Raw genomic sequence first — 26,789 nt, forward strand, 5'->3', positions numbered from 1 at the left:
GGACTTCTCCACCAACCTGAAGAGGGCAAGCCACCCTTTTCCGGTCGAGAACCATGGCCTCGGACTTGGAGGTGCTGATTCTCATCCCAGCCGCTTCACACTTGACTGCAAACCGCCCCAGTGCATGCTGGAGGTCCTGGTTTGAAGAAGCCAACAGGACAACATCATCCGCAAAAAGCAGAGATGAAATCCTGTGGTTCCCAAACAGGATTCCTTCCAGCCCCTGGCTGCGCCTAGAAATTCTGTCCATAACAATTATGAACAGAACCGGTGACAAAGGGCAGCCCCGCCGGAGTCCAACATGCACCGGGAACAGGTCTGACTTACTGCCGGCAATGCAAACCAAACTCTTGCTCCGTTCATACAGGGACCGGACAGCCCTTAGCAAAGGGCCCCGAACCCCATACTCCTGAAGCACCCCCCACAGAATACCACGGGGGACACGGTCGAATGCCTTCTCCAGATCCACAAAGCACATGTGGACTGGTTGGGCAAACGCCCATGAACCCTCGAGCAACCTATGAAGGGTATAGAGCTGGTCCAGTGTTCCGCGACCAGGACGAAAACCGCATTGTTCTTCCTGGATCCGAGGTTCGACTATCGGTCGAATTCTCCTCTCCAGTACCCTGGAGTAAACCTTCCCTGGGAGGCTGAGAAGTGTGATTCCCCTATAATTGGAGCACACTCTCCGGTCCCCTTTCTTAAAAAGAGGGACCACCACCCCAGTCTGCCACTCCATAGGCACTGTCCCCGACCGCCACGCGATGTTGCAGAGGCGTGTCAACCAAGACAGCCCCACAACATCCAGAGACTTGAGATACTCAGGGCGGATCTCATCCACCCTTGCCACCGAGGAGCTTGCAAACCACCTCAGTGACTTCGGCTTGGGTAATGAACGAGTCCACCTCTGAGTCATCAGCCTCAGTCTCCTCAATGGAAGACATGACGGTGGGATTGAGGAGATCCTCAAAGTATTCCTTCCACCGCCCGACAATGTCCCCAGTCGAGGTCAACAGCTCCCCCCCCCCCCCCCCCGCACTGTAAACAGTGTTGGCAGAGTGCTGCTTCCCCCTCCTGAGGCGCCGGACAGTTTGCCAGAATTTCTTCGAGGCCAACCGATAGTCCTTCTCCATGGCCTCCCCGAACTCCTCCCAGTTCCGAGTTTTTGCCTCCGCAACTGCCCGAGCTGCAGCACGCCTGGCCTGCCGATACCCGTCAGCTGCCTCAGGAGTCCTGAAGGTCAACATGGCCCGATAGGACTCCTTCTTCAGCTTGACGGCATCCCTTACTTCCGGTGTCCACCACCGGGTTCGGGGATTGCCGCCACGACAGGCACCCGAGACCTTGCGGCCACAGCTCCAAACAGCCGCGTCCACAGTGGAGGTAGAGAACATGGTCCACTCAGACTCAATGTCCCCCATCTCCCCCGGAAGCTGGGAAAAGCTTGTTTTTTTTTTTCTTTTTTATCAGACATCTAATTTTTTAGGTTTGTTTACCTGACATGTTTCGACGTACGACTGTCGTCTTCCTCAGAGTGTCACCGGATGTTATTGGTGACGCATCTTTTATCAGCTGATGTTTCCGAAGGCGTGGCCTTCCTGTCTGGATTGACAGGTTGGTCACGCCTTCTACTGTCAGTTCGTCCCCTGCAAGATGGCACTCCAGGTATGCCATCTTGCAGGGGACGAACTGACAGTAGAAGGCGTGACCAACCTGTCAATCCAGACAGGAAGGCCACGCCTTCGGAAACATCAGCTGATAAAAGATGCGTCACCAATAACATCCGGTGACACTCTGAGGAAGACGACAGTCGTATGTCGAAACATGTCAGGTAAACAAACCTAAAAAATTAGATGTCTGATAAAAAAGAAAAAAAACCTAACAATATTCAATATAAGACATAATGAACGTAATCAAAAGAAAAAAGCTGGGAAAAGCTCTCTCGGAGGTGGGAGTTAAAGACCTCCCCAACAGAGTGCTCGGCCAGATGTTCCCAGCAGACCCTCACCATACATTTGGGCCTGCCAGGTCTGTCCAGCTTCCTCCTCCGCCAGCGGATCCAACTCACCACCAGGTGGTGATCAGTTGACAGCTCAGCCCCTCTCTTCACCCGAGTGTCCAAGACATAGGGCCGGAGATCAGATGAAACGACAACAAAGTCGGTGGACTTTGTTGTCTGGACGGTGAATGTCATGGCGGCACGGTGGTGTAGTGGTTAGCGCTGTCGCCTCACAGCAAGAAGGTCTGGGTTCGAGCCCCGTGGCTGGCGAGGGCCTTTCTGTGCGGAGTTTGAATGTTGTCTGCATGGGTTTCCTCCGGGTGCTCTGGTTTCCCCCACAGTCCGAAGACATGCAGGTTAGGTTAACTGGTGACTCTAAATTGACCGTGAGTGTGAATGGTTGTCTATGTATTAGCCCTGTGATGACCTGGCGACTTGTCCAGGGTGTACCCCGCCTTTCGCCTGTAGTCAGCTGGGATAGGCTCCAGCTTGCCTGTGACCCTGTAGAACAGGATAAAGTGGCTACAGATAATGAGATGAGATATCAGGTCATTCTGTGGTTGGGAAGTTGTTTAATCTGAGGGGATTAAAGCAAATAATGTGCATGAAATCGCTCGCTTCACGCAGTCAAGCAGACAGAGGAAGTCCGTGTGCGCAGGTTTACCTTCTTTTGGGTTTTACAGCAGCTGGCATCCACAGCATTGCATTACTGCCATCTACAGGTTTACCTTTGACTGTGCACTGACAGTTCCATCATTCTGTCGCTAAACGAACAGCTGATCACACCAAGGTGCTCGCTGATCACCGATATTTATTAGTTTGGTCCTGTGTTTCCTTTCCTTCGTATATAACATGTCTTTTCTTCTCGCTTTCCATTACTGTAGTTGGTCTTTCACGTTTCATTCGCACACTCACGCCCTCCATTTTCCTCTCCTATTTCAAATTTGTATCCCACAATGCCTTGCACGAATGAGGAAAGCCCATCACGTGATGCATGATGTAGTATCTTGAATTGGGTCATGGTGAAGCAGGAAAAAATAGCGGAAAATTTAGGGCCATGTGGCCCAAAATTCATTGATTGTTCTATTTAAAGAAAACTAATAAAATTGGAAGTCTGCGATTCAAATTCAGTAACTTTCGGTCCACTAAACAAAAGGGTGTCGGGGAAAATTCTTTTTCTGACCAACACTTGAAAAATCTGAAAGGCGGTCTACCTTTAATATATACAGGTGAAGATGCTGGTCTCATATTTGTTTCGAATAGCACAAGTTTTACAGCCGTGTGTGTGTGTGCACGTGTGCGCATGCGAATGTTTTTGCTGGAGGCAGTGTGTTAGTGTTGTCTGTGACTGATGGCCCCCCTGAGAGCTGAAGGACAAAATGTGTTTCCCCTCCTGAGTCATTAAGAAGCTGTGTGCTGAGCGTCGAGGGGGATTAATGACAGCCAGGCTGTAATTGAGGTGTGTTTATTGTGTCTGCTACAGATTTGTCTTTTTTTGATCCATAAAATCAAATAATACCAATTTTATCCTTTTTTAAAACACATCACTTCTGTTTCACAGTTTGCCACAGTTACTCAAATCATTCACAGAGTTATAGACAGAATAATAGCTGTTGTTCTGTCCAGCTGAAATTTCCATTAAATTAACACTACCCTGCGTGCGTGCGTGCGTGCGTGTGTGTGTGTGTGTGTGTTAAACCTTAACGTGTCAGGTCTTGGTATCGACCAAATTAAGTCTGTGTGTAATGGAATATGCAAATGAACAGCCTCCATCCATAGACAGCTTCATCATTCCTCATCCCTCATCTTTTTCCCTCTGCTCCAAAATATGCTCCGTCCTTTCGTCCTTGTACAGATTAGCCTGCAAATACAGATTCGCTTTCTTCTCCATCATCATATCAGAAACATGATTAACCCAAATATTTCTTAAAGCAAAGTCATTTTTAAAAAAGAGACGAGACAGAATGAGTAATATGGGCTATTTACATGTCGTTAACCCCTTCAGCTCCTCGTGATTACTGCATGAGGAGCATTGTGGGCTTTCTGGATTATATATTCTACTCATCTCCGATGGTGTCAAACTCCATGCTGTGTCTTACAGACAGGGAGAAGACAGGGAACGTTCGTGTTGCTAAATAGATTTCCCAAATGTCCAAAACAGATCCAACTAGTCCTCAGAGAAAAGCTTTGAGACTCTAAATGGTGGTTCATTAAAGATTCATTTCGAAAGACGTATCTTTGTCAAAGTGGGGTCTATGAACCATAGACAGTCGGTTCACACCTCAATGCCACTCGTAGCCATTAAATAATGAACAAATGGGGGAAAAAAGCAAACTAGCCTTAAAATCAAGTCAAGTCAAGTTTATTTGTATAGCGCTTTTAACAATAAACATTGTCGCAAAGCAGCTTTACAGAATTTTAACGACTTAAAACATGAGCTAATTTTATCCCTAATCTATCCCCAATGAGCAAGCCTGTGGCGACGGTGGCAAGGAAAAACTCCCTCAGACGACATGAGGAAGAAACCTCGAGAGGAACCAGACTCAAAAGGGAACCCATCCTCATTTGGGCAACAACAGACAGCCTGACTATAATATTAACAGTTTTAACATGAGGACAGTTTCGTTGATGTTATAGCTCTTCATTGATGGAAACTTGAGTGCAAAACTGTTCATGATAACTGCAGTCCTAAAGTTAGCAAGACAACTGTAGTCCTCAGCCATAAAAGCATTACTGTAAGAGTCCAGAGCATCCTCCAGGTGTAACCCTCAACTATCCTCATGGGGCCGTCCTTCACAGGAGCAATGCGATAAAACTCCGACCAGACACAGGGCACCAGGATGGACCAAGCAGGCCCGAGGGGCAGAAGAGGCCAGCATCTCAATCCCAGGACCAACATGTAACTCAGAGGGACAGATTGGGGGGGGAGAGAGAGAGAGAGAGAGAAAGAAAACACGTTAGGTATGCCCTAAAAATGACAAGTATTAAGTCTGTGTGGTAGGCTCACAGAGACGAGAGTCTTGACATCAGGCATAACACACAACAATGGCATGTTAATATGGTAAAAAATATATCATGACCTGCTCTGGCTGGATGCTTGATTGGGTGATGGGAGCACACTCCTCAGCAATGATGAGATGCAGATGGGACCCTTAGGGCTGGCCAAGACAAAAATACTGTCACCTTGGACCTAAAGTTTTTTGTTACCGGAAAATTCAGGAGTAAATCATTCCAGAATATTATTGTACCTATTTAAATAATGTGTATGTTTTTTATGGTTAGATTATGTTGATCAGTATTTGATTTTAAAGTGGTTCCTGGTTGCACTTTGAGAACCCTTGTGTTACACAACCCAATGTAGATGACTCTAGTGTCGGGTTCTGTTACTGGTCTAAGTGTAGAAACGAAAAAGTATGGAAAACTTTGCTGAAAGACTTTTGGATATTCTTTGTTTGCAGTAGATGTTGGGTGGTGTGGTGGTTAGCACTGTTACCTCACAGCAAGTAGGTCCTGGGTTTGAACCCAGCAGCCGATGAGGGCCTTTCTGTGTGGAGTTTGCATGTTCTCCCTGTGTCTGCATGGGTTTCCTCTGGGTGCTCTGTTTTCCCCCACTGTCTTTGAAGGGTTGTTTGTCTCTATGTGTCAGCCCTGTGATGACCTGGCGACTTGTCCAGGGTGTACCCTGCCTCTTGCAAATAGTCAGCTGGGATAGGCTCCAGCTTGCCTGTGACCCTGTACAGGATAAGTGGCTACAGATAATGGATGCAATAGATGTCACTTCCGGTAGTGATCCACCCCATTATGTAATCAGGTTTCCAGCTGATCAGTTATCATCGTACTGGAGGCCTTATCACATGACTTTTGCACTGGCTGTCCCTGGGAGCTGTTGTATGCTGATGACCTGGTTAGCTCATCTGACTTACTGGATGGACTGTTGGAGAAGTTGTATGTCTGGAAGGCAGGATTAGAGTCAGGAGGTCTTTGTGTAAACATGACCAAAACCAAGATAATGGTGTCCGGTTCAAACTTTAACTCATTGAGGGATTCAGGAAAGCCTCCCTGCAGTGTGTGTAGGAAAGGTGTCGGTAGTAACGCCATCCTATGCAGTGGTCGTTCTCATGGGTGTCGCCGGGGGGGGAAGGTTAGAACAATTCTAGGGGCCCAGCACTGCCATGGGGCCCTTTAAGGGGCTGATAATATGCTTTTAATGATTTTAATAAGACTTTTGAAATAACAACAATGCAATATTCCATCTGGTAAAATGAGCTAATTGAACAAGGTTGTCTATTTCTTGAGTTCTTCAACATATTGTCATTTAACCCTCCCCCTTTTGCGAAATGGTACAGTCCAGTTCTGGTAGAAGCGTGATGCGTTAAATCTGTGTGCTGATCAGTGCAACGCTACTTGCTGCTGTGTCGCGGTGCAGCAGCCAGCCAGCCAGCAGTGGAGTGCGTACAGTCTATGATCGCTAAATATGAAGAGTGGCTGTCAAAAACGTAAAGAAAGGCAGCTGAAAGCTGAGAGGGACCGGAGAGGCAGGCAACTGGTCACTCAGTTTTTCCCAAAGAAAGGTAGCTATCGCTCACATGTGTTCAAAATATTAGCGAATGGTAAATGAACAGTATGAACGTGGTTGGATTAGCCTATCAAGAGAACACCTTTACAGTTTGTACAATGACATTTTTTCCATTTTAATAACTGAACTGACTTATGTGATAAACAAGATGAAATATTACGTTATGCTGGTGCTAATAACTAGTGCTAATAACCAGTTTCATAACTAATGGGGTGCCCTAAATATGCACAGATTCACCCTCAGGGGGACCTCCGCCCTACCAAACCACTGAACCCCCCTTTGGAGAAGGAGGTAAGCAGCAATACAACCCATAAATGCTTTAGGATTGCTGCTTTTGTTGAAAGTTGGGGTGCCCAAAATTCTAATCTTTCATGGGGCCCAAAATTTCTGGTGGCGCCCCTGATCGTTCTCATTGGATTCAAGTGCAGTAATATATAACATGGCAGATTCAAACCTGACCCTACCTGCAGATGTCTGGGCACAGCCCATCCCATCGATGGAAGACCATGTGACTATGTGATGGTCAGGGAGTTACCATCTTGATGTGGTGGACACCTGCTGTTATCTAGGTGACACTCTTTGTGCTGGTGGGGGGCTGCGAAGCTGCCACCATCACAAAAGTTAGAGCTGCATGGGGTATACAACTGCTGCATCAGGGGTGCCATGCTCTATGCCAGTGAGTGTTGGGCGATGAAAAAGACAGACTTGGCACGCCTTGAGAGGAATGAGCGAGTAATGCTCCTGTGGATGTGTGGCATGAAGCCTACAGATGATGTAAGCTCAAACGTCCTGCATTCAAGGCTTAAGCTAGTGGCTCTTGAGATGGAAATCAGATGCAGGCGCTTGCGCTGGTTTGGTCATACTCAGCGTAGGTCAGCCTGTGTCAACACCATCCAAGGTTTCCAGGTGGATGGCCACAGGCATAGAGGGAGACCTTGAAAAACATGGATGGAGGTGATCAAGGACGATCTGTGTCTTACGTTTAACAGGCCTCACTGCTATGGACGCAACTGACAGAAAGGAGTGGAGAAGACTGCTAAAGAAATACCATGCAACGTTTTACACGCTAGAAGTGGAAACAGACGTTAAAAGGATAGTGAGTGAACTGAAGGGCGGGCATCATAGTTGTCTCCAGTCACTTTGCAGTAGTTTCTTGTGTCTTGCCTCCAAATATGCCAGATTGTTGCTCTGTATTTGGATGTTCAAACCAATCAAATTGAGAAAAAGACAAAAGGTATTACAGGATACCAAAAGAAGTCATGCACCAGGGTGAAAGAGTGAAAAAATGTCTCAAAGACGCCGTGAAAAATTGCTCGCAAACCTTTCACTGTGTTTGAAAGGAATCGAGAGTCCACATGCTCATGTTTGCTGTGATCATTTTGTCAAAATGTATGTAGATCAATTTTATGTATCTAAAATCAAAACTTCTTAATGAGTTCTTAAATGAGTTTTCTTACGTTTTGGATGTCGTAAAACAAACCTTTGATGAAACGATGAAACTAGATTGTAGGTCAGCCTCGACTGAAACTCGATTGTTTAGGTATTTTTTCAGGTTGTCCAATGATGTCAATTCATAAGTCTGAGCTACATTTGAAATAGTATGTCATGAAATAAAATGTAAGTTCTTATTGCAAAAATACCTACAGCAGCTTCGGCTTATGTTACTTACCCTCACAAAAACAAGATGATTATTGTCCTTTAGAAGTCTTATTCCAATGTCATGAACCCAGCCACAAACGAAAAAGTTATCGGCTTCAAGACTTTCGAAAGCTTTAATTTGATTCTTCATGCAAAACGATGTTTTGACTAGCAGATAATTGGAAATGTCAGGAAACTGTATGTTTGGAAAGTTGTTGAAATCGCTTGAAAAGTCTCTCTTTTTTAAGCTGTAGGGGTCCAGTCCATGGCATAAATATATTTTTTCTTGATGTCTCGATTTTGCTTTTGGTTCTAGTCCATTAACATAATCAGATGTAGAATGTTTTCCACAAGATGATGACGGACGCATACTTGGCTTGGACACCATATTTGATTGTTGCCCGTCACTTGGAAACTGGAAGTGAACCAGGAGGCAAAACTTTAAATCAGTTGCCTTCAGACGTCCCCTTATATTTTGTACAAATTCAACCTCTAATGCTGGGATCAGACTACATGATATTTTTGTCTTTCGTGATGGTTACCGGGTCAGATTCAGCAATCATGGTGCCATAAATTCTAACTGTGTCTTAGTTGGGAGCCTGGAAACACTATGAGCTTGACCCTGACCAATCATCGTTTACGTGCTTGCGTGTCGACAGGGAGGCGGTTCAAGAAATTGTCAATCATGGCTACAAGGAACACATTGTAGGAGTTGTTAAACTAGGTGAGGAAATCCAAAAAAATTGATATGCTAGACTTTTGCGGGGTTTTGTCTGGCATCCCGGACGTCATATTGTTGTTCTTTAATTATGTCACACTGCAAGGGTATTTCATAATTCCTGAAGTGCATATTCAGGCCCGACGCTGGAAATTTGTTGACCATTGTAAAATCATGTCAAAACTAGAAGGGCATTCGGTAGAATGCATACCTCCACCAAACCACATACAGTGGTGCTTGAAAGTTTGTGAACCCTTCAGAATTTTCTATATTTCTGCATAAATATGACCTAAAACATCATCAGATTTTCACACAAGTCCTAAAAGTAGATAAAGAGAACCCAGTTAAACAAATGAGACAAAAATATTATACTTGGTCATTTATTTATTGAGGAAAATGATCCAATATTGCATATCTGTGAGTGGCAAAAGTATGTGAACCTTTGCTTTCGGTATGTGGTGTGACCCCCTTGTGCAGCAATGACTGCAGCTAAATATTTCCGGTAACTGTTGATCAGTTCTGCACACTGGCTTGGAGGAATTTTAGAACATTCCTCCGTACAGAACAGCTTCAGCTCTGGGATGTTGGTGGGTTTCCTCATATGAACTGCTTGCTTCAGGTCCTTCCACAAGATTTTGATTGGATTAAGGTAAGGACTTTAACTTGGCCATTCCAAAACATTAACTTTATTCTTCTTTAACCATTCTTTGGTTGAACAACTTGTGTGCTTAGGGTTGTTGTCTTGCTGCATGACCCACCTTCTCTTGAGATTCAGTTCATGGACAGATGTCCTGATGTTTTCCTTTAGAATTCGCTGGTATAATTCAGAATTCATTGTTCCATCAATGATGGCAAGCCGTCCTGGCCCAGGTGCAGCAAAACAGGCCCAAACCATGATACTACCACCACCATGTTTCACAGATGGGATAAGGTTCTAATGCTGGAATGCAGTGTTTTCCTTTCTCCAAACATAACACTTCTCATTTAAACCAAATAGTTCTATTTTGGTCTCAGCCATCCACAAAATATTTTTCCAATAGCCTTCTGGCTTGTCCACGTGATCTTTAGCAAACTGCAGACAAGCAGCAATGTTCTTTTTGGAGAGCAGTGGCTTTCTCCTTGCAACCCTGCCATGCACACCATTGTTGTTCAGTGTTCTTCTGATGGTGGACTCATGAACATTAGCCAATGTGAGAGAGGCCTTCAGTTGCTTAGAAGTTACCCTGGGGTCCTTTGTGACCTCGCCGACTATTACACGCCTTGCTCTTGGAGTGATCTTTGTTGGTCGACCACTCCTGGGGAGGGTAACAATGGTCTTGAATTTCCTCCATTTGTACACAATCTGTCTGACTGTGGATTGGCGGAGTCCAAACTCTTTAGAGATGGTTTTGTAACCTTTTCCAGCCTGATGAGCATCAACAACGCTTTTTCTGAGGTCCTCAGAAATCTCCTTTGTTCATGCCATGATACACTTCCACAAACATGTGTTGTGAAGATCAGACTTTGATAGATCCCTGTTCTTTAAATAAAACAGGGTGCCCACTCACACCTGATTGTCATCCCATTGATTGAAAACACCTGACTCTAATTTCACCTTCAAACTAACTGCTAATCCTAGACGTTCACATACTTTTGCCACTCACAGATATGTAATATTGGATCCTTTTCCTCAATAAATAAATGACCAAGTATAATATTTTTGTCTCATTTGTTTAACTGGGTTCTCTTTATCTACTTTTAGGACTTGTGTGAAAATCTGATGATGTTTTAGATCATATTTATGCAGAAATATAGAAAATTCTAAAGGGTTCACAAACTTTCAAGCACCACTGTATTATCAACATCAAAATCAAATCACTTGAACCTCGGATAATACTAAAGCTGTAAATCAAATTTCATTAAAATCCATTCACTACTTTTTGAGTTATGTTGGGAAAAGACAAAAAAAAAATCCTGGATCTGCATACATGTCCAGATTTGCATCAAAATCTAATCAATTTTCCTTAGCCCATACCTCACCTTTCCTCAAAATTTAATCAAAATCCGTTCACTACTTTGAGTTACATTGGGAACAGACAAACAAACAGAGGCGAAAACATAGCCTTCTCCAACAAAGTTGGCAAAGGTAACCAGACAATTTGTACTTTGAAGTTGCTAGCAAAAAGAGACACAGCTACAGTAAGATAAATACTACGTTTACCAAATTTGTCTAATTATGCAGCTTCATGTAGTCGTAATCATACTAATCATCGTGAAAAGTGAACCCTGGTGGTTGATTCTGATTACACAGCGGTATTCATGCCAGGTTGTGTCTGCTGACAACGCTGCCTATCTCCATTCCCATCCTCATCCTCCACCTTGGCAGGGTTGTGGCCCGTGAGAATTGAGCCTGGGCTTTTTTATATCCTTTGGCTACAGGTTTAATAGGCAACACGGCTGTTGGTTGATCATTAGACTAAAAGAGGCAGATGTTAGGGTTTCTAATGACCTCTAGACCAGACACAAGGGCTATCACAAGCAGAAGTCTGGCATTGTGGGCACATGATCAAGGACTTCAGTGTGTTTAATTAATTGGGTTTCTGATATGGCTCTTGATTCACGAACTGTGAGCAAGAGAGATGATGCAGTCTGTTTCACAAATCAGTAAATGCTTTTACCATCTTTTTATGCATTTATAGATTTATTATTCAAACGCATTCAGATATTAATGAGCCTATAATTATATTGCCACGGAATGAACATTAGCAGTAGTCTCCATAGCACATAAATGATGGTGAAAAATGTGTCTCTTTGTAACCTAAAAAAAGTCATGGAAGGGTACTATAATTTTATCAGTGATGTAATATCTATCTATCTATCTATCTATCTATCTATCTATCTATCTATCTATCTATCTATCTATCTATCTATCTATCTATCTAATCCTTTAACACAGTTACACTGAATCCCAAATGGCCTCTTATTCACTATATATGCTCACTGCATAGTACAGTCGAGTATAGAGTATCACATACACTCAGTGTCCACCTTAATAGGAACACCTGTTCAGCTGCACATTTGTGCAAATATCCGGTCAGCCAATCATTTGTCAGCAGCGCTATGCATCAAGTCATGCAGATGCAGGTCAAGAGCATCATGTAATATTCACACCAAGCATCAGATTACGTAAACTAAATAGATAGATAGAGAGAGAGAGCTTGGTGACTTGGAAATTGCCATGGTTGTTGGTGCCAGATGGGCTGGTTTGAGTATCTTAGAAAATGCTGATCTCCAGGGATTTTCATGCATAGCATTCTCTGGAGTTTACATAGAATGGTGCGAAAAACAAAAAACAACTAGTGAGCAGTATTTCTGCAGGCAGAAATGCATTTTTGATGAGGGAGGTCAGAGGAAAATGACCAATGGTTTTGAGCTGACACAAACTCAAATAACCACTCTATACAAACGTCATGAGCAGAAAAGCACAGCCTCAGTGAAACTGGGCAGTTGAAGTAAGTTTAGGGAGAAGTACAGGCAAGTACAGTTTTTTTTTGTTTTGTTTTGTTTTTTCCACCAATCGTCAATGTTTATGTATAAAAACAAGCAGAACGTGATGTATGCTTTTGAAACTTACAAAAGAATTTTGCTTTGGCTTCAAAAATCTCATCATACAGCAGGAACTGACTGTGGGGGCACACTCTGGATTTATTTATTTATTTTTAGCCAAAGCATATGAACTATGTCTAATTGATGAGTTTATTATTTTCAGTGGTAGTGAGGAAAATTTGTTGCAGTGGAGCAGTAACATTTTTAGGACGCATACTTTGTTCACGTTTAAGCAGAGGTGGACAAAGTACCCAACTTCATTACTTAAGTCAAAGTACAGATCCCAGTGGTCAAATGTTACTCGGATACCAGTGAAAGTTGTCCAGTCAAATTTTTACTTAAGTTAAAATACTGAAGTACTTGCTTTTAAAAATACTTAAGTATTAAAAGTACATTTTCCATCAACACATTGTTGTATTATTGACACAATGCTGACAAAACTTAACGCCGTTACCAAAGAGAGAAATGTGAATTCACAAAATGAACGCATTCTGTGCCGTCATGGTGGTTTAATGTTAAGCTAGCTAGTCAGTGACGCTCCACCTGACATGCTAGCAAACTATTTTCAAACTCAAAATCATATTGGGTAGCTAACGCTACTAGAAAAGAAAGATTTCTACATTCTGTTTATTTGGCAAGATTATGCTAAAACATATTTCTGAAAGGACTTCAGATAAGTTAACGTTATTCATGTTAGCGTAACTCCATTTTTACATGCTAACTAACAGTGTCCACGTTAACTAGCTATGTGTTAACATTAGCCATGGACAAGGCGATGGCAACTTGGTGGGAAAATCCATAGAAAGTCATTTGACTAACCAGACTGCATAGCTATTGCAACGTTATCGCTAGCTCTGAAAGCACAGACAACTTCACTGCAAGCTTTCTCTTGGAATATACCTTACGATACTTATTTATATACCTTAAGATACTTCCGCAGGTCGGATGGCAAGTTTTTGTAGGCCGTGATGTGGTTTGTTTTCGGCAAACAAAGCAAACATTTAAAACAAAATGAATCTAATCCTTTCAGAAAACTGAAACATGGGTTCTAGGTAAAGCCATGAGTGTGTGCGTTCCCCAGAAGAACCGCCTCCTTCCATTCTGCCATCAACTGATCGTGTTCAAATAACGCTGCTGAGAAATCATTGAACTTGATTTTATCCAGTCTATGGACATGACGTGACCCTAGTGATTACTGATCGGCTGTCTCAGTGTCACCTGCGAAAAACATCATGTTTTAGAAAAGGAAAAAACATCCACTTTCAAACCTGCTTCATAGTAACGAGGACCTTGATAGAAATGAAGTGGAGTAAAAAGTACGATATTTGTCTTTCAAATGTAGTGAAATTAAAGTCATAAGTTTCCCCCCCAAAAATAATACTCAAGTAAAGTACAGATTCTCAAAAAGTGTACTTAAGTACAGTACTCAAGTAAATGTACTTCGTTACTATCCACCTCTGCTTTTAAGTGAATAAATTTGAAATAATGAAAATAAATTAGAGTATATCTGACAAGGAAAAATTGAAAACACTTTCATAGGATAAAACTGGGATCTTAAACTCTGTCTAGCTCAGACATAAATGCTCTAAAATATGATGTCATCTTGTCTGATCATGTTACATTATAATGAAGTTTGTCCCAACAGCCCTATTTTGGCTGCACTGCTCTAATTAAGTGTGTTTGTGTATCTGTGTGGAGAAGTGTAAGTTTATTCTCTATTCTGTTGCCCAGTGGGGAATCAAGGGCAGAAATATCCCTCTGGTCCAGCTGGCACACTGGCTAATATACACATGAATATGTACACACACAGATGCGTACACACCATGATTCTGGAAGCAGAAAGTGTGAACAGTCCAATTAATTGATTTACATCTTGGAAACCTCACCAATGCTCAAGATAAGAAGAAAAGTTAAAAAAAAAAAAAGGAATTAAAATTGTAAAAGTTCAGAGAAACATTATCATTAATGACGTGGTGAAAGCTGTCAGTTTCAGCTTGGTCCAACTGGGTTAAATATCCCTGCATGTGTGTGTGTGTGTGTGTGTGTATGAGAGATCTAAGTTAACATTTTATTTCTTATTTAAGCCCTGAAGCTGTCACTTCCTATTTTGAAAGACTTTTTCTCCATGTGCCATTGAGCCATTGTACCTAAAACAAGACTTTTCAGCAATGCATTAAAATTTCTTCTTTTCTCTTGCAGAACGGCGCAGATTATGACTATCTAGTGCGGCAGAACTCCGAGCTGCTGAGAGCACTGGAGGATCTGGAGAAGACCGTCTCCACACTCCGAGAGGAGAACAGCCTCCTAGTAAGAGTCTGCTGATCTCAGAGCAGTTTGGTGGTTCTGTCAGGATCATACATGTCAACCTTTGGTCAATCAAACCTGTATAACCAACCTCCAAAATCCGTATTTCCCTTATAAAATACGTATAAGATGCAAATTAAAATAATTTACCTAAAACTTGAATGATAATTAACAATGATGTATCCCAGTTACTTTTTATTCAATATTAATAACAATAAACCTTCAGAATGAATACAAAGCTCCAATGTTTGACAAAAACACAGTGTTATCAGCGTAGTTACGAAGGAAATACTTCGTTGTTTGGAGACAGGTTTCACCGAGCAGCTATTATGCACGAGACTTCATATTAGCCACAAAGTCAGAAAAATCTGTTCGTAAAATTGCGTTATAATGACCAAATACAATGAAAATTATTTTTCCAGTCTCACCTGTGAAAGGTAATCCCATGTGATCTCGTTTGGACGGTAAACCTGTTGGTACAGTTAAACGCAGCACATGAATGAGGCATCTTTATTCTCGGCTACTGTCTAGACGCTATACCAGAGACGGTTGAAGAATCTCCACTTTGCCCCATCCAATATGGCGGCGAGGATGACGTATGATTCTACGCAGAAGGCGGCGTCTATGTTTATATGTCTATGACTTCACGGTTGGCGAGAGTCTCGCAATGCGGTATGCGCATGATCAAAAGTGGAACGAAGTCTCGCTACCACAAGATAACGCGCGATTTCATAAGACTCTTTACTGGCTGTCTGTGGTGTACAGTACGTTTGTAAATGTTATGCGCTCTTTTATCATCGTGGGAATTGATTATAGCTCTAAATAAATATTGAAGTTTTTTTAAAGAATCCGTATAACTTTATTTATACGCCCGTATACTACGTTTATTGAATCAAATCCGTATAAAATACGGACATTCCGTATAGGTTGACATGTATACAGGATGGATGTTTAGCGTTTATCTTAGCCAACAGGGAAAGAAATGATTTTATTTTTCATTCCATGTCTCCTGCTACAGTGTGATTGTTTTGTCCTGTCTGTCTCTCTCTCTCTCTCTCTCAGCGTAAGAGCAGTTGTCCTGAGACAGAGGACAAGGTGAAGAGGCTGAGGAGGAAAAATGCCGAGCTGGCTGTCATCGCTAAGCGTCTGGAGGAGAGGGCACACAAACTGCAGGAGGCCAATCTTAAAGTGGTACACACATGCACACACACAATGCACATGCACACACCTGCCTGTACCGGTACTATTACTCCAAGACCCCTGTCCTAGAACCCTAAACCATTTCATACAAAGGAAATCCATCATGCTTCGATGAAAGCACACATAAAAGATAAATGATCCAAAATAGGCATAAGAAGAAATACAGGTAAATGTAAAAGTCTGGAGTTAAATCTTACTAAACTTTAGGGACATCTGAAGCTGTCTGTTCCAGTTTGGGATAGCATGGTATCTGAAAATAGCAGCCACACCGTAAATCAGGACACTACCAGGTGAATATTCCCTGTTCTCAGACTCCCGACTCCTGTAACTAACTGGAAACCAGTGTAAGGATCTAAAATCAGAGCAATGTGTTGCTCTGTCTCTTTCACTTGTTCTAAAGGAGCTGCAGCTTTCTGATAGTATAAAAAGCTGGGACGCTGTGTAAACTGTAAATAAAAACAGAATGTGATCATTTGCAAATCATGGAAACCCTATATTTCTTTGAAAATAGTAAAAAGACAACATGTCAAATGTTGAAACAGAGAAATTTTCTTGTTTTTGGAAAAATATATGTATGCTCATTTTGAATTTGATGTCAGCGACACATTTCAAAAAAAGTTGGGACAGGGGCATGTTTACCACTGTGTTGCATCACCTCCACTTTTTGAGGTTTATTTATTTATCAGATTGCCTGATATACAATTTCACTTGCTCAACAGTTCTGGGTCTCCTTTGTCATATTTTGCGCTTCATAATACACCAAATGTTTTAAATGGGAGGCAGGTCTGGACTGCAGGCAGGCCAGTTTAGCACCCAGACTCTTTTACTACGGAGCCATGCAGTTTTAATATGTGCAGAAAGCGGTTTGGCATTGTCTTGCTGAAAGAAGGAAGGCCTTCCCTGAAAAAAGATGTTGTCTGGATGGCAGCATGTTGCTCTGAAATGTTTATGAGCCATTCCACCGAATCGGTGCCATTTCTGTCCCTAGAAAATTATATGTATAAATGCACATAAAAATGTACTTTAAAATGCATTTCCTTATTACGCAGAATGTCCTGCACATTGATCTGATTTCAAATTTAAGATATATAATTGTAAGGATTAATAAAAACTACCTAAAACACTGAAAAATAGCATGTGTTACCTGTCCCCGCACTCTAACTTTATACTTAACTATGAAATATTATGATTAAAATCCTTCAGAAACAGTATTTCTTTTGCACTGTTGTGTGACTCCATATCCTATCCATGGTTTAAATATTTTTTTTTCATAAGAAATCCACAATATCTTAGTTAAAATACACATTTTAGTCGTGTCCCTGGGTTTTCACTCAGTCCTGTTACCCAAACATATTGCCCCATCTGACAAATTTGGAACATTCCATAAATCGCATGCTCAACAGGAAGTTACATCAGTTGTGTCTTCTGAAGGCCATGGGAAGACCAAAAGTTAGTTCTCTCATTTACTTTTCTGTACATTTGATGATTTTTTAACTTTGACTGATAAGGTAAATGTCAACATACTGTCCTGTTACTTAAATTATTTCTTAGATGATATTTGTTTATTTTAAAAATACAGATTTTTGGTAAATCATTAGAATGTGCTAAGTGTGGTCATGCTATTAGCGATGACGCCATGTGGCTTAATTCCGTGTATTAGCTAATCCTAGGTGGAAAACTCAGTCCTGTTACTTTCAGAGTTTTGGTAACAGGACTGAAAAAAATGCAGCCATCTTTGACTTCCAAACATTGTAAAAAATAAATAACGTAGCCTGAGGTTGACCAATACACATTTTGAATAGTTAAATATGTGTGTTATTATAATCAGTGTCGAAAAGATATAAAATTAAGTTTAATTTAGGAGTGGTACAACAAGCAAATGGCACCCATTCGGTGGAATGTCCCTTATGTATCATTCAGTATTAATGATGCCTTCCCAGATGTACAGCCTCCCCATGTCATGTGCACTAATGCACCCTCATACCATCACAGATACTGGCTTTTAAACTGTGCACTGATAACAAGCCGGACGGTCCCTCTCCTCTTTAGCCTGGAGGACGTGGTGTCCATGATTTCTAAAAAGTTTCTGAAAGCACAGTGTCTCAACTTTTTTGGAATGGGGGTTGTATTTTAGGAGGCTTGACAAGGGGCCCATGCACCTACTCATTCACATCCTGGGGTAATTTTAGCGTTACCAATCCACGTATTCAGATGAAGCGAGATAACCAGAAAACTGCACAGACATAGGAAGAACATATGAAGCTCTGGCCAGAGTGAAAGCAAGCATATGAGTTTTGTCATATGTGCCAAATCAAATTGTGAAATGGTGGTGGATGTATTTAGTGTGATACAGTACCATCCAGATTGCTCTTTCTGACAAGTACAAACTAATGAAGCTGATCCAGCTAATTAAGACTGAGCACAAGAGCAATGTGTGTTGGACTGGGACTAAAGAGGGCAGAGATCTAGGATACTTCAAACACTTTAAAGTTTTAAAGAACAGAAAATTACACAAGCTCAAGGTTGCACAACCCTCCAAACCCCTGTGGTCTCCTTTATGCCCTCATTTCATTTATTCGGAGAGTTGTGACATCTGCCCATTGATCTGTTTCTCTGCACAAACTTTCCCAGTTGAGTAGAGACTGCCATTTCTCAGTCTTGTGAAGGACTACAACCTTGAAAGGCACTGTTTCTTTCCAAATTACAGCCAAAAGCACAGATTTATTCATCACTGTTAGCTATGGGGCTTTGGAGCTGTCACATAATATTACTCTTGACTAATTCTCAACAGCTAAGTAAAGGTCTGGTGCTTTGTCTGAATATTAGCTGTTAATTCACACAACCTTTAATTTCATGGGAGACTAAGGGCTCAGGGTTGGCTGGATTAAATGAGCTAGCTCACCATCTTTCAAAGATCAGGTTCAATTCTTGGCATTGGAATCAGATTATTTGCTGTTTAAGGAGCCAAGAAAGGAGCCAAGCTCAGCAGCACCATCAGTGGTTGTAATAAAAATGCACAGAATTGTATGAACAGGGGGCGGCACGGTGGTGTAGTGGTTAGCGCTGTCGCCTCACAGCAAGAAGGTCCGGGTTCGAGCCCCGTGGCTGACAAGGGCCTTTCTGTGCGGAGTTTGCATGTTCTCCCCGTGTCCGCGTGGGTTTCCTCCGGGTGCTCCGGTTTCCCCCACAGTCCAAAGACATGCAGGTTAGGTTAACTGGTGACTCTAAATTGACCGTAGGTGTGAGTGTGAGTGTGAATGGTTGTCTGTGTCTATGTGTCAGCCCTGTGATGACCTGGCGACTTGTCCAGGGTGTACCCCGCCTTTCGCCCGTAGTCAGCTGGGATAGGCTCCAGCTTGCCTGCGACCCTGTGGAACAGGATAAAGCGGCTAGAGATAATGAGATGAGATGAGATGAGATGTTTCAGCCCACTTCACTGACACATTCGTAACGTATGTAATGAACACAAACAAGGCAAATTATTACCTCCGTTATATTTTCGCCTCAGTTTGTTTGTTTATTCCCAGTGTCACTCAAAAAGTAGTGAATGGATTTGGATGAAATTTTGAGGAAAGGTGAGCCATAGGCCAAGGAACAATCGATTAGATTTTAATGCATATCCTTCTAGTTTATCTCTGTCTTCTCTTTTCTCCACAAAAATGTCTTCGGAGGAGAAGATAAATGTAGATAGATTAGACACACATTGTCCAAGCAAAGGAGGTGGTGTTCCTCCAGCTGCACGTCAACATGCTGAATGCTGTGTGTGAAAATCATGACATGCGCATCAGCACAGGGAAGACGGAAGTCGTGACAGTCAGCCGAACACCAAAGACCTTGGACATATCCATCAACGGCACCACCCTTAAACAGTCCAAGGAGTTCAAATACCTGGGCAGCATCTTCACTGAAGATGGAAAGCTAGACAGAGAGACTGAGACTCGCACTCAAAAAGCAAACAATGTTAGTTTCCAGCTGTCTCCCGTCCTGAAACACCCCAATATCCCCATGGACACCAAGGCGCGGCTTATTAATACAATATTCCTGCCGATGCTGACCTACCAGTGCCAGACATGGACACTCATCAAGGCCCAGGAGACGAAGATCACAACCTGTGAGATGACAAGCAGCATGCAAGACAAGGAGGGACATGATCCGAAATGAGAGGATCCGAGAAATGGTCGGAACAACACCAGTCCACACACATATCCAGCGTCAGAGAATCAAGTGGTTTAGTCACTTGATAAGAATGGCACCCGACCAGCCAGCGCTCAGAGCATACATCCTCAAGAGCTCTGGTGTCCAAGCCAGAGGACGACCACACAGGCGCTGGATTGAGGGCGTGGTAGAAACACTTAAGTCCCATGGCCTGTCTGTCACAGAAACGTCCCATCAAGCCATCGACCGCCGTCTCCGCCTCCCCACGACACCCTAGAGTACGAGTGGAAGATAAAGTAGTGTCCAAGCAGAGTACGAATTACACAAAAAGACAGTTGACAGAACCATTAGTTTAGATGGATTTCATTCTTCGTGGAAACTCTTTACACCTTTATATTTGGTATTCGGACTTCGTTATCTCAAGCCGCCTTACCCTTCTACAGGGTTGCAGGTAAGCTGGAGCCTATCCCAGCTGACTACGGGCGAAAGGCGGGGTACACCCTGGACAAGTCACCAGGTCATCACAGGGCTGACACATAGACACACACAACCATTCACACTCACACCTACGGTCAATTTAGAGTCACCAGTTAACCTAACCTGCATGTCTTTGGACTGTGGGGGAAACCGGAGCACCCGGAGGAAACCCACGCGGACACGGGGAGAACATGCAAACTCCACACAGAAAGGCCCTCGCCGGCCCCGGGGCTCGAACCCAGGACCTTCTTGCTGTGAGGCGACAGCGCTAACCACTACACCACCATGCCGCCCGGTATTCGGACTTGAAACACTAAAACAGTCGCAAATGCAACTGCCTATGTGCCTTTAAGGGTGCGTGTAATAAGCTGCCATATCATGACCAGCCTTCACTGCAGGGAATGGACACCTCTAACTCCCAGGGCTGTGCGTGCGTGTGTGTGTGTGTGTGTGCTCGGTAACTGTATTCCAGAAGGCCTCTTCTCTCCTGAATGGCCACCTGTCTACTCTCTGGTGGCTGTGCAGATTGGTGGCCTGTTGTTACACAGCGCCTGTTACATTCGCACTCTTCCAGGCGTCAGTTTCAACTACACGCTTCCAGCAACACCCAGTCAGGGGTTAATAATTTTAGAAACCCTTTCAATTAAGATAAAATCAATTGCATGTAAAAGTCTGGCAGGTCGCTATTTGTTATGGGAGTTATGTGAGCTAGCTGTGGTGACATGTTTTTCGTTTGTTACTTGAAATAGGATTTTTAAATCACGTTTTGATTTGTATTAGATTGCACACACTATCTGAATTAATTATTTCACCTCTGGTAGTTGTATAATTGTGTGAAAATTAATTGTCCGTAGTACAGCAGTTGACAGGAGCCAGGTACTATATCCAGTACGCTAGTTTAGCTAGCTAGCTTATTTATCTCATATTCATCTCTTCACATAAAGTACTGATTAATATCGAGTTAAAAGATCAAAAGTTACTGGAAAAATTCATTACGCTGTTGTTGTTGTTTTTTAATGAATTAAAGGCAAAGTTTTATTTGTAAAATCTGCTGGTGAGAATCAGGGTAGCTGTAATGAGCTAAAAGCTAGCATGGCTATTTTATCATAATTTTATATGCCATTGACTCTGTGTATGTATTAAGCACGTTTGTTTTTCAAAGTCTTAGCTTGTGTACTTTGTGTTTTAACACCAAGGCTCATAGTTAGCATTACTCAGCTAACTCTTACACTGAACCTTTGCTGTTTTTTTTCTCCCTCTATGTGGCGCTGTTGGACTGTTTTTAGAGGTCCTGCATGTCTTTTCTTTCTAACTTTTGCTTGATAAACACCCGGCCCTGATGCTAGGCTTCTGTTTTAGCTAACTTAGATGAAGATCAAATTAAACAATAAGTAGAATTTTTTTTTTTTTTGCGGTGCGGTTTCCATTAAATCTTGCGCTCTGATTGGCTGGCGAGCGGGTCCGTATCCTATGGTACGGACCCCGGTTACGGACCCCAGTTACGGACCTCTGGCGACTCGCTCGTTCACAACAGCAACAGACATAGTAGCGTTTTTTTTGTCAACATTTATCTTTTTTTTATAAGATTCATTTATAAGATTATCAAAAATCTTATAATTTTTTGCCAGCATTTCTCAGGAGAATAGCATTAATTTTACAGCATGGATAGCGATAACGACAGTGTTCACAGCGAAAGCGAGTTTTACTACCCTGAGGAAGAAGAAATAAAAGAAAACATTTCAGGAGAAAGCTAAAAACCTCTAACTTGCTAACACCGAGCAAAAAACATGGCTGAATCCTGAATGACTCCTATTTGTATAAATAGGGGACTACATAGGCAGCAAAATGTAGTTTTTTTCCCTGCCATGGAAGTGCACTTGTGTACTGAGGAGGAAGCAACTTGCATTACAGCTGTGAATGAGGATTCAAAATGGCGGCTCGCCTCAGTTTTCCCTTTCGGGCGCTCTCGTTTTCTGTTAGAATTTGATAAAGAAAAAAATAAATATATTATTTACCAGCTTAAGGTCAGTCCATATGGTGAAATACCGTGACCTCGGCCTTGAATACTGACCTCAGCCCAGAGGGCCTCGCTCAGTACTTTCAAGACCTCGGTCACGGTATTTCACCATACGGACCTCCCAGCTGGTAAATAACATATATGTATTTGCCTTAGCTGTCTTATGCTAACGATACACAAGAAGACTTTGAAAAGACTTTTAAAAGACTAAAGTCTGACACCCTCTCACATGTGTCATTATTAGTCACAGAGTTTTTAGTCACAGATTATGATTTTGTAAAGACTGGGGATCTTGCAGGGTGACTATTTGCAAGACTGCTTCCTGTTTGGTGCTGGAGAGAGCTCAACTATTGGTTGTTGATGATGATCATGTCACTATTTGCATAAGCCAAGACTAAAAACTTATATTAAAAACACGGATGATTTTATCGGAACCGCGAGTTGGCCTAGTGGTTAGCGTGTCCGCCATTCGATCGCGAGTTCTACTCACGGTCGGGTCATACCAAAGACCATCATAAAAATGGTACCTACTGGCATCTGGCAAGGCACGCTGCAATACAGATGCGAGTGGAGAGTCAAACTCTCGCGGTTACCAGAGGACTAGCCCCCCACTGTAACCCTAGCTATGTAATAGGCGAGAGGCCGATGGCTACGGAAACGGAGATTGGCGGCACCCTATGTGCCACATGGCATGGGAAGGGACTTTGACTTTATCGGAACATCAAGATGAGAAAAAGAATGACTGAAAACAACTATCCTGACCACTTTAGACCAAATGATCGCGATGACTGGAGTGTGCCACAACTCTCATGATTTTATTCCGTCACTGGAAATTTGTTTCTGACAGTGAAATCACTTGAAAAGTCATGCGATGTAAAGCTGGCATGAGATTCTTTCCAGCTTTTTGTATATATCTGCTGTGGGTTAATTTGTTCAACTCTAAGTGGAACTGTTTGATTTAGTTTTTATGTGTCTTAATATTTTCAGTTCATATCCTGATTCTCAGCTAGTTGAGGCACTTTGAGTCCCATTTTAAACATGGCTACTGAAGTGATCCATTCTTACCCATGTAGCTGAGTATTATCTACATATTTTATGCCGTAGTTTCAGTGCACATCTTGTTTAAATGCATTTTGTTAACTGTGAAAGAGTATTTGCTGTAGTGCTGACCATTCAGTAGACCGTTCAGATCGTTTAATGGCAAAGCACAAAGAAGTTCATATTAAACCCTAGCAGTTCCCTGAATGGGGAAAAAGTGCTATCTTCGATCATCTTTAGTACGCTATGTGTACATGCGTTCGTAGAAATGGTGGTGCTATACTGCTTGAGGAGATCAGTGAGGTAATCTGGATCTAAATCATTCAGTGCTTTAAATGTCATGAGAAGGATTTGTTTATGCTCATACGTAAATGCGAGTTCAGGAAATAAAAGTACTTGTCGAATAAAGTTTTCATGATTGACAGGACAATGTGGACTTACAGTAGTATGAAATGGCAATAAAATGACCATGATGCTGACTTGTGTGTGAATCTCTCTCTCTCTCTCTTTCTCTCTCTGTTTGTGTGTGCAGGTGAATGCCCCCATCCCCTTAAAACCTGGCGCAGTAGAGCAATATAAGAGAGCATTTGCGAGGCAGCGGGCACGAGACTTGGCTCAGCATGCAGACACACTCCTCTCCAAAGACAAGGAGATCGCCGCACTGCAGCACGAGTGTCGACAGCTAGAGGCCAGAATAGGACAGGGCAAAGTACGCCACGTAGATAATTCATTCACACAACCATCTTCCTTTATGGAAATCAACCTGGTTTCCCCCCTTTTCATGGTTACTAGGGAATGTTTCATAGCGTTCTGATACTTTTGCCACTTTAAACATAAATATGACATAATGATACAAAGTTTAATAGCCATAGATATATAAAATTAGTGAATTGTATAGTGAACATAAATCATATTAAAAGGGATATATATATATATATATATATATATATATATATATATATATATATATATATATATATATATATATAAGCAAACTATAGTGTTATTGTCTTGTGACACTCAAAAGCTTGATATCTGAGATTTTTGGCAGTAATACCTACTTAATTAACCTTTATTCTATGAGCTATTTTCCCTGTGTCCGAAATCGCTCCCTACTCACTATATAGGACACTATATAGTGAGGACGCCATTTTGTAGTGCTGTCTGAAACCTTAGTGATAATTATTTACACCCTATATAGCGCACTCAAAGTATCCCACAATGCATCACGAAAAGTAGTGCACAACGATGGTGACTAACCAAAGCAATATATCCCATCATGCATTGTGGTCGTGCTGAAAGAAATCAAATTAAAAGTCTCAAATTTGATTTAATAAAAGGCAGCGGCAAAGAAGAAAGTATTCAGCCTTGATTTAAAAGAACTGAAAGCTGCAGGTACTTTGTATTGATTAATGTGGGAAATGCGCTCAGTATAATATGGATTTATCACAAAAATACACGCATGTGTTTATTATTTTGAAAACCCACCAGCCGACTGATCTGGCACGTTTTAATCGTGCGACAGTAATGATGTAAATTCCAGCATGACAGAGTAGTGTCCGTCATGTAGCGTTTCTTCATTTTACCAGTGAGCTCACTATATACAGTACTGTAGTCCTCTATATAGTAATTCCCTATATAGGGAGTAGCGAACGAGTGAGTGATTTCAGACACAGGGTTTGACTTTGCCTTGATTTGTCCTCTGGTGGAAATTTTTGGCCCTGCGTATACACTAATACACACAGCTGTACAGTATATTCAGCTTTAAAGAGACATTACTGAATTTATAAATGGTGGCAATGAAGGTTTCCAATCACTTGCGATCACTCCTGAGATACCTTTCCCGTTATTTTCAGCACAGTTCCTGAATAGTATGCTTGAAGACGGATAAATGAATAATAAGACTTTAAGGGGTTAAGTACAGAGGGAGGCTTATCTTTTAAATCAGTGGCAAATCCCACTTTATATGGAATTTTGTAAGAAGGTCCTGGAAGTTCTCTGTGCTTGCCTGCATGACTCAGCATTTCAGAGGATGGCCTTGAAAAATATGTAGTTGTACCAATAGATACAAGGGTCAGTCGAAGGAAAGCTTAAATAAATATGTGTTTTAGAAAATGTTGTCTTTGTTGAGAAAACTTTGCTCTTAATCCGTGTTTTGTGAAAGGAGGAAGTTCTTGTGGAACGATCCCACGTTCTGACTTCAATTGTATGGCTTTGTACTGCTGAGTCATGCTGACATCAGTATAACATGTTGCACTGATTTTCTCCTTCTATCTGTCTATCTATCTATGTTTCTGTCTTTGTCTCTGAGTCTGTTTATCTGTCCGTCTCTGTCTATCTGTCGTTCTCTCAGCAGGGTGGTCCTGGTCCCGTAGGAACGAGGGAGTTTGAGCGGTTGCTGAAGGAATCTCAGAAGGAGGTGCTGCGTCTGCAGAGGCAGCTCTCGGTCAGCTCGGCTCGGGATCAGAACTCAGCTGGAGAAGCCGAGAAAGAGCGAGAACAAAAAGAGACACCCGTAAGAGCGTTTTCTGACTTTACAGCTCCCCCATGTGGCTCCTCATAGCACAGTTTGAGTCCTAAGTGGGCCTCAGTGTCAGTCTGTACATTATGTTCTTACTTACAAATTTGCACATTACAGTATTATACTGTACACATCACTTTACGCTGCAAGTGGCCACTTGTGTGATGGGGATTTCTAAACCTTTTATTGGGTAAGATATTTCATCTGCTTTAATTTTGTGTTGAAAAGACACGCCGGTCATTCAGTCCTTCTGATATACAGTTCACAACAGAAAAACCTTTTTCGGTCATGGAATGATACTGGAGAAATGATCAAATGGGTGTAATGTCCTGGAAATATTAGTGAAGTATAAAGGGAAAAGTGTAACTTTGAGGTATTAAGCCACTGAGGTTGCATGTTTTAGTGTATTTCATGTTAAATGTGGTTTGTTATTTTAGAATCCAATCAAAGATAATTGATCTACAGAGGGGGATTTACAGAGGGTGAAGCAACCCTTATAAGGGTGTCTCATATATAAAATACATACACACACACACACACACACACACATACGCACAGGGG

General features: G+C 42.2%; 1 protein-coding gene across 4 annotated transcripts in view; it reads left to right on the forward strand.

Moving 5' to 3' along the window:
• Window positions 1-26,789, forward strand: part of LOC132875713 (RIMS-binding protein 2-like) — a 282,162-nt gene that overhangs the window by 134,267 nt on the left and 121,106 nt on the right. For all 4 annotated transcript variants that reach the window (XM_060912692.1, XM_060912693.1, XM_060912690.1 and 1 more), the window contains exons 2-5: window positions 14,716-14,823; window positions 15,883-16,011; window positions 24,240-24,416; window positions 26,061-26,222. In XM_060912692.1, the coding sequence (XP_060768675.1) occupies window positions 14,716-14,823; window positions 15,883-16,011; window positions 24,240-24,416; window positions 26,061-26,222 (576 nt within the window). The remainder of the gene's footprint in view (window positions 1-14,715; window positions 14,824-15,882; window positions 16,012-24,239; window positions 24,417-26,060; window positions 26,223-26,789) is intronic.

The sequence above is a fragment of the Neoarius graeffei genome, chromosome 28 (assembly GCF_027579695.1).
Source record: "Neoarius graeffei isolate fNeoGra1 chromosome 28, fNeoGra1.pri, whole genome shotgun sequence".
NCBI lineage: Eukaryota > Metazoa > Chordata > Actinopteri > Siluriformes > Ariidae > Neoarius > Neoarius graeffei.